Here is an 8668-nt window from a genome sequence, read left to right on the forward strand (position 1 = left end):
GCAAATATTCACCTGCAGCCCATGGAGAACCCCCAGCTGGAGCTGGAAGAATCCTAAATGAAGCTGTGACCCTGTGGGAAACCCTCACTGGAGCAGCCTTTTGGCACTTGTACACCCATGGAGAGAGGAGCCCACACTGCAGCACGTCTGCTGACAGGACTTGTGACCCTGTAAGGGACCCACAGTGGAGCCATCTGTACCTAAATGACTGCATCCCATGGAAGGGATCCCACGCTGGAGCAGTTTGTGAAGAACTGCAGCTCATGGGGAGCATGCTGAAGTTTATTGAGGCCTGTCACCTGTGGAAGGGATCCCATGCTGGAAAGAGTTTGAGGAGTTCTCTCCCTGAGAAGGAATAAGAAGCAGAGACAATGTGTGAACTGACCCCATCCCCCATTCCCCTCAGCAGCTGACAGGGAGAAAGAAGAGAGGAGAGAAACTGGGAATGAAGTTAAGCCTGGGGTGAAAGGAGAGGTGGAGGAAGGAGGTTTTAAGTTTCAGCTTTTATTTCTCTACTTGTATTTGACTGGTAATTAAAATTATTTCCTCAAGTGGAGACTGTTTTGCCTGTAGCAGTAATTGGTGAGTGACCTCCCCCCTGCCCTTATATCTCAATACATGTGCCTTCCAACAGACCTTCTCTCCCCTGCTCGGCTGACCCTGGCTTTGGTGGGCACCAGGCATCCAGCCAGAGTCAACCCACCACACATAGTTAGATAGTAACAAAGATTTTTATTTTTTTTATTATTCTCCACAATCCATAGTTACTGAATCTGGATATTGAACATATGCTTCCCCCATTTTAGTATCTCAGTGGGAGCTACTAATGATACAATTTGAAACACACAGAAACACACATTCAGCAGCAGCCCCAGATACAGAAAAGCAGAGAGAAAAAATGGATAGCTGTAACTTTTGTAACTTTTTTTCCATTACTCAGAGCAGAACCTGGTCCGAAAAGCTAGGCATATCCACACTGTCAGCCACAGACAGAGCAGGAAGAGAGTGCCAATGAAATGAAGTGGTGTCATTTGCTGGTCAGTGAGGTAAACCAGCAGCTATGTGTTTCTCACGAGCAATAAGGCTATTGCAGGAGTGTTTGGGACACTGTCAAAGAAAGAAATAGCACATTGTGAAATTGTAAAAGGGAAGTGGGGTCTTTCACAGGATTCAGAAATACTTCAAAGCCTTCATGCAATCATCGAATGGTTTGGGTTGGAAGGGAACTTAAAAGATCATCCAGTTCCAACCCCCTTGCCATGTGCAGGGACACTTTCCACTGGACCAGGTTGCTCAGAACCCCATTCAACCTGGCCTTGAACACTTCAAGGAATGGGGCATCCACAGCTTTTCTGGGCAACCTGTTCCAGTGCCTCATCACCCTCACCAGGAAGAATGTCTTCCCTATATTCAACCCAAATATCCCCTCTGTTTGAACCCATTACTCCTTGTCTTATTTAAAACAGTTAATTCTGCCTTTTGATGTAAATTACCAATGTTACTACAAAAATAAACCAGGCAAAATAGGGACTTAATTTCATTATATTTAATAGGGTGTGGGAAAAAGTTATTTTAAAAACCCAGCAAAACAAAGCGATCCAGCTGGACCAAAACCCAGTACATATGTCAGTGCATTACACAGAAAGCCTCTCAGAAAATAGCCCAGGAAAGCAAAGGAGTTATCAACCCAATGAAAAATGTCAATTTGTTGCTCCCAGGAGATGACTCCACTATTTCGGTGACTTCTTTAATTTGCTGTGCTTTCCAACACAAGTATTTACCGATTTTTTCCCAAGCAGACATGCTGCATTTCACACTAGCAGAAGCACTGTAAGGTTTTATTAATGTACAACTGATTCCAGTGAAAGCTGTGCCATCAGAGCAGCATCTCATGAGATGCTTTTTGGAAAGAAAACCGGAGGAGGGAGATAAGCAGTGCAACAAAAGCCTTTATTCCTTCCTAGCGATCGCATCATGCCTTTTAAAATCCAACCCCCCGAGTATTGGCACCAGGGAGCGCGGGCGGGTGCGGGTGGGCAGAGCCGTTCCGCTCCCGGTGGCGGGCAAGGGACACACCAGGGGCAGCGTCGCTCCCGCACCGAGCGCCGCCGCCGCCCCTCCGCGGACACGCGCGGGCGCGCCCCCGAGCGCCGCCCAACGGCCGCGCGGGTCCCGCCGCGCCCGGCTCGGGGCCGAGCCCGCGCCGCGCTCGCCGCCGTGCGCCGCCTGGCGGGGGGAGGCCGTGCCCGCGCCCCGGGCTCGCACACGCGGCGGGCGCAGGCGCGGCGGGAACGGCCGCGGCCCGCGCGCCCCCGCGGCCCGAGCCGCGCGTCCCCCGGAGCGGGGGGAGGGCGATGGGAACTGGCGCGCCGCAGGCCCCGCTGCTCCCCCCTCCCCGCCGCCCCAGCCTCCTCCTCCTCCTCCTCCGCGCTCCCCGGGCACAGGCGCGCCCTCCTCTCGCACCGCGCATGCACGCACCCCCCGCGCCCCCCCCTCCCCGAGCGCGCGCGCGCGCGCACTGGAGTGCTCGTGCAGGAGGCGGCGGTGACGGCCGGAGAGACGCGCGCAGGGCCCCCCCCCCCCAAGACCCCCTCCCCAAATTCCCCCCCCATTCCCTCCCTCCCTCCTTCCCGTCCCTTCCCCCGTCCCCCTCCCGCGCGGCGGCAGTGGCAGCGGCGGCCCCCCCGCGCCCCCCGGGAAGCGCGGCTCCGCGCGCGCGGGCGGGCGGCAGGTAAGCGCGAGCCCTCTCCCCCCTCCTCCCCCGCGCCTCCCGCGCCGCGGCCCGGCCGCCGTTGCGCTGCGCGCGCGCGCGCTCTCCCTCGCACGCCCCCTCCCTCCTCCTCCTCCTCCCCCCCTCCCTCTGCCGTCCCTCCCCCGCTCGCCGCCGCCGTTACAGCCCCGGCAGCGCGCGCTGGGTGAGATGGCGCTGCCGCGGGCGCGCCCGCCGCCAGCAGCCCCGGCGCCGCCGCGCGCCTGCCTCCCGCGGGCGAGGGGAGGGCCGGCGGGAGGGGGAGGAGGAGGAGGAAGAGGACGCGTCCAGCGGCGGATGCGCACGCTGGGGCGCGCGGGTCCCGCGCGGCGGCGGTGGCCGCCGCAACAAAGGGGGCGCGCGGCCGCGTCCAGGCGGCGGGAGCCGCGCGAGAACCGTTGGAGCGGGGGAGGGAGAGAGGGAGGGAGGCACGGACGGACGGACGGAACGGACGGAAGGAGGGAGCGGGGCGCCGTCCCCGCGCAGCCCCGTGAGGCGGCGCGGCGGGAGCGCCGGGCTCGCTCCGGAGAGCCGCCGCCTGGCGCTCGCGGGCGCCCCCGACGCCGGGCCGGGAGCGCGGGCGGCGCGGCAGGGGCCGGGCCGGTCCCCGCCGGGAACCCGCCTGCGCCGCGCCCGCGGGTGCGTGGAGCGGGCGTGCGCCTCCGCGGTCACGGGCACGGCGGCCGCGAGAGCCGGCGCGGGGAGGCACCGAGCGCGTCCCGAGCAGCCGCAGCCCCGCAGACACCTCCCTGCGGCCCTTGCGGAGGTAGCGGCCGTGTGAAAAGCGTGTGGAGGAATAAATGTGAATTGCCCAGTGGAATAAGTTACCAGAGCTAGAAACGCTCTGGGCGAGTGCCTGACCCGCTCCATTCGCAAAGGACTAACTTTGTTCTTTGCCAGTTGCACACCCCTGTATACTCCGCAGCCCTGTTTTCAGCCAATTACTTCTATAATTCATTCTTAGTGTGGACAGAATTGCATCAAAACCACATACTGCTTAACAGCACGGTGCAATTGTTGCTAGATTATTGCCAGTGACATTTTGATGCTTGCTTAAGAAGAAAGCTTTTCCCATCTTGCAAAGAACTCGAAAAAGATCCCATTTAAATAGTTGTTTGCCCTACCATCTTCAATGCTGGACCGATACATTTTCCTGGGCCAGCAGAACCAGACGGCCCATAAATATATACAATATCGCTTTCTGGTTTCATTTCCTTTTGTATATTTCAAATATTTACAGACTTACTATCTAGCTATCCTAAAATTTGATTATTTGGGACTAAGAAAAGAATTTTGCCCGTCCTTTTTTCCCTTTCTTTAATTTTAATTTTTCTGTGAACCGGGGACACTTTAGCGGAGGTGCCAGACCTGCAGGGCCAGGTGTTCTCATATCGTGTGAAACACACAGCACCAAGAGTTGCAAACCTGTCATCATACCTGTCATCTGCTTCTGTTTCATATATGGTTACAGATAAATTAGAATTTAGGGAAGAAATTCCCAGGAGATCTGTGCCAGGTGGCCCTGGATTTGTTCCAAAGTATTAAATTCTCCTCTCCGTTGCATTTCCTACTTTGGCGCAACTAGATGTCAGTTGGGATTAAATAATTTGAAATTATGTGTCTTGCATTATCCTTTTGTTTTCTGGTATCTCCATAGTTTGGAAATCTGATACACTCATCCCTTTTCCTGGTCCTGGATGTGCATCCATCCCTGTCCCTGGTTTTCTGTCCTTTGGGGTGTTTGGTCTGCTTGCCAGACCCTCTGCTAGGCTGGCTCAGCTCTCTGGTTCAGCAGAAGACTGATCACCTTCTTGATGGGTTGGTTACTGCGTTAATTGTGGTGATTCCCAGCGAGGTTTTCCAGACCTTTAGATTTAGTGCAAAGTTAAGTAGCAGGAAAGTGGAACCAGGGAAGTGCAGTAGCCATAGGAAAATAAACACATGGATCTGTCCTCTACAGTTGTCTGTAGTGTCATTGAGAAAATAACTGGGTATTTTAACAATATATTTTATCTAATTTTAAATAATTGAAAATGCTGTCTTTTAACACTCAAAATAATTTTTGGAATCAATATTATCACATATTGAAATGTTATTATCTTCTCATCTTTCAGGCTGAAGGTGGCCCATTCTGAGATTAATTTAATAATCATTTGCTTAGAAAACTTCCCGCGTTGTTCATGGTAAGGCTTATATTTGATATTTCAAATTTAGTTTATCGTGCTGACTTATTTAGAGTATTTCCTACACATTTTTAGTGTTAACATTTCCTTTAGCTATAATAATGGCTTATGAGTTAGATAATATATTTAATGAGAATTGGAGTTTTAAAGAGTAAGTTTTCAATTTTGTAATGAAGATTTGAACAGCTGTAAATTGTGTAACATAAGAAAGAACTTTATACATTCACAATTTTAAAATCAGTTACAGAGTAATACTTTTACAGTCTAACAGGCTTTTTGTGGTCATTTTATGCAAAAAAAAAGTTGGGTTTTTTTAAATGATGGAAATTACTTAATCTCTTGGGGTTTTGTGACTAAGACTGCTTTATAAAAGTTACAAAATTTTCCTGTTAATTTACAGGAGTTTTTCATCAGTATGTCTGAAACCATTAAATATAATGACGACGATCACAAAACTGTGTTCCTGAAAACATTGAATGAACAACGTTTGGAAGGAGAGTTTTGTGACATCGCTATTGTGGTTGAAGATGTTAAGTTCAGAGCCCATAGGTGCGTGCTTGCTGCCTGCAGTACCTACTTCAAAAAGCTTTTCAAAAAACTTGAAGTTGATAGTTCATCAGTAATAGAAATAGATTTTCTTCGTTCTGATATTTTTGAGGAAGTTCTCAATTACATGTATACTGCAAAGATTTCTGTTAAAAAAGAGGATGTAAACTTGATGATGTCTTCAGGCCAGATCCTTGGTATTCGGTTTCTTGACAAACTCTGCTCTCAAAAACGTGATGTATCTAGTCCTGAAGAAAACACACAGTCCAAGAGCAAGTACTGTCTAAAAATGAACCGTTCTATTGGGGAACCCAATGATACCCAAGATGATGAGGTGGAAGAGATTGGAGATCATGATGACAGTCCATCAGATGTGACAGTAGAAGGCACTCCCCCAAGTCAGGAAGATGGTAAATCACCAACCACTACTCTGAGAGTGCAAGAGGCAATTCTGAAAGAGCTGGGAAGTGAAGAGGTTAGAAAAGTAAACTGCTATGGCCAAGAAGTAGAACCTATGGAAACAACGGAATCTAAAGACTTAGGATCTCAGACCCCTCAGGCACTCACATTTAATGATGGCATAAGTGAAGTGAAAGATGAGCAGACACCAGGATGGACCACAGCAGCCGGGGATATGAAGTTTGAGTACTTGCTTTACGGTCACAGGGAACACATTGTATGTCAGGCTTGTGGCAAGACCTTTTCCGATGAAGCGCGTTTGAGAAAACATGAAAAACTACACACTGCAGACAGACCATTTGTTTGTGAAATGTGTACAAAGGGCTTCACCACGCAGGCTCATTTGAAAGAACACTTGAAAATACACACGGGTTACAAGCCTTACAGTTGTGAAGTGTGTGGGAAGTCTTTTATTCGTGCACCAGATCTAAAAAAGCATGAAAGAGTTCACAGTAATGAGAGGCCATTTGCATGCCATATGTGTGATAAAGCTTTCAAGCACAAGTCCCACCTCAAAGACCACGAAAGAAGGCACCGAGGAGAGAAACCTTTTGTCTGCAGTTCCTGCACTAAAGCATTTGCTAAGGCATCTGACCTAAAAAGGCACGAGAACAATATGCACAGTGAAAGAAAGCAAGTTACAGCAGCCAATTCCATCCAGAGTGAAACAGAACAGTTGCAGGCGGCAGCCATGGCTGCTGAAGCAGAGCAACAATTAGAAACTATAGCCTGTAGTTAAAAACTAAAGTAGGAACTTTATCAGAAATAATATAAGAAATTAAATGGAGCAAAATCTGTTGTTGATATACATTTAGACTGAGAATCTTTTCAAGAAAGCATATTTTTAGAGGATTTGAATGTTACATAGGAATACATAGCTTCGCTTGGTTAGGTATGTTAAAACATTTCAGAGATGGATGTTCTCAGAATGTGAAACAGTTTTGTTGTCACTAGCAGTATAATGCACTAATAACTGCTTTAATTTGAGAATGTGATCAAGTTCTCTGTAGCAGGGATCATCACTGGCCGATACTTTCCTTTATCCAGTATGGAATACTGAATACGATGTAAACATTGCAATCAGTGAGAATCAGTGACTTATGCTTGAAAACGCTGAGATCTCAAAAATCACAAACATGGAAAGAAGTTATTTGGTTTTCATAATTCTTAGGCGTTGTACCTACAATTTTTATGAGAAGCATACACTGAATCCCTAAGCTTTTTAATTCTGCCTTTTTTCACCTAATGTAGGATGGTACAAGAGAGTGTAAAGGAGGATGGTAATCAAAATGAAATTGCTTCTTATTCCATTCCCTCAGATATCCTCCTATTTTTATAAAGGTGGCAAGTTTTAATGAATTACTTGCATTATTGAAAAAACTGCATTATTCACAGGGATTCTGGCTGGCAAAGCAGAAGTGTCATGGCATTCACCAGTCCCTTCTGTGGGCAAAAATGTCTGCCTCATTTGTTTTTATATTCACTTTTATACAGGGCCCCAGAGGTGGGATTGGGCCACAAAGGAAAAAGGGTGGAGCATGGAGGAGACATGCTCCTTACTCAAACCCAGTAAAAATCAGTAAAAGCTAATACAGCCTGAGATGGTTTTTTTATTATGCAACTTCAGGTCACCTAACCTAGCACAGTGAAGGCAGAGGAGTATCTGCAGGAGCAGGTGACCAGGTGTCACTGCCAGACTCCTGAAGCTGCAGCCAAGGGTGTCACATACCTGCCCGCAGGCTCAGCTGGGGTTTGTGTCGTGGCTGATCATACAGCTCATAGGTCCTGTTCAAGTTTAAAAGCTTCCACCTTTTGACATGCCACCCCTCATCAAGAGGGGGACTTCAGTGAGTGAGTTCTGTCAGAATTGATCCTGGGTGAGTGTTCACTATTCGTCAGTTGCTTAGTCTATTTTGTTTTTAACCAGCTGGGGTACATGCTGATAACAATAGTTAACTCACAGAGTCAAGAAAATAAGTGGTCTTTGGATTGCAGTCTGCTACTTGTGGTCATCAAGAGAAGACACAGTAACAGCAGCAATGCAATCCAAAGGTATATCAACCCTTTATTTTAAATTTGTAAATAATACAGCTGTTGTGAAAACTTCATTTGAAGTTGGAATGGGCAAAAAACACACTCGGGCACGTGGTTGGTAACATTGGTCACTTGCGATAACTATAGCATATCAAAGTGTTAGACCAGTTTCTGATAAGTTACTGTGTGGTAGATCACATCTTGCTTTTCTAAATAGAAATTTAAAATAGTGGTTTTGGAACTGTTATATGGAACTTCAGTTACTGAGGGGTTTTTATTTGGTCTAGGTTTTTTTTTTTACAGCTTTGTTTTATTCATGTATTCATCAGGTTAAGCAGTTATCTTTAAATGCCAGTAATTGTTCAAACGCTGGTCTGTAAATAAAACATGACCTTAATATTTTAGAAAATGTAAACTTTGGACCTTTACCAATATATTTTTTTAAAATGTTGCTTCATTTTACATTCAGTAATATTAGTTTGTAAACAAACTATACATTTTGTACCTGTGCAACATCAGAGGATGTGTATTCATTGCATTTTATTGGTTCTCTTGAGGAACATGATAAATGACCATTGTTAAAATGTTTTACTGTATATGATCATAGATATAAAGATAGTAGGTCCAAAATAGGATCTACTTTTTTTTTCTAAATATATTCGTCTTGCTATGTTTTCTTATCTGAAATTGTGTGCAC

At 47.5% G+C, this 8668-nt stretch overlaps 1 protein-coding gene across 1 annotated transcript; it reads left to right on the forward strand.

Moving 5' to 3' along the window:
* Positions 1–2672: 2672 nt before the first annotated feature.
* ZBTB14 (zinc finger and BTB domain containing 14) lies at positions 2673–8668 on the forward strand. The gene is made up of 3 exons (XM_058027353.1): positions 2673–2731; positions 4864–4932; positions 5333–8668. The coding sequence occupies exons 2-3, from the start codon at positions 4930–4932 to the stop codon at positions 6674–6676; spliced, it is 1347 nt and encodes a 448-aa protein (XP_057883336.1). The 5' UTR covers positions 2673–2731; positions 4864–4929; the 3' UTR covers positions 6677–8668.

Source organism: Melospiza georgiana, chromosome 1 (assembly GCF_028018845.1).
Source record: "Melospiza georgiana isolate bMelGeo1 chromosome 1, bMelGeo1.pri, whole genome shotgun sequence".
In the NCBI taxonomy this organism is placed as follows: domain Eukaryota; kingdom Metazoa; phylum Chordata; class Aves; order Passeriformes; family Passerellidae; genus Melospiza; species Melospiza georgiana.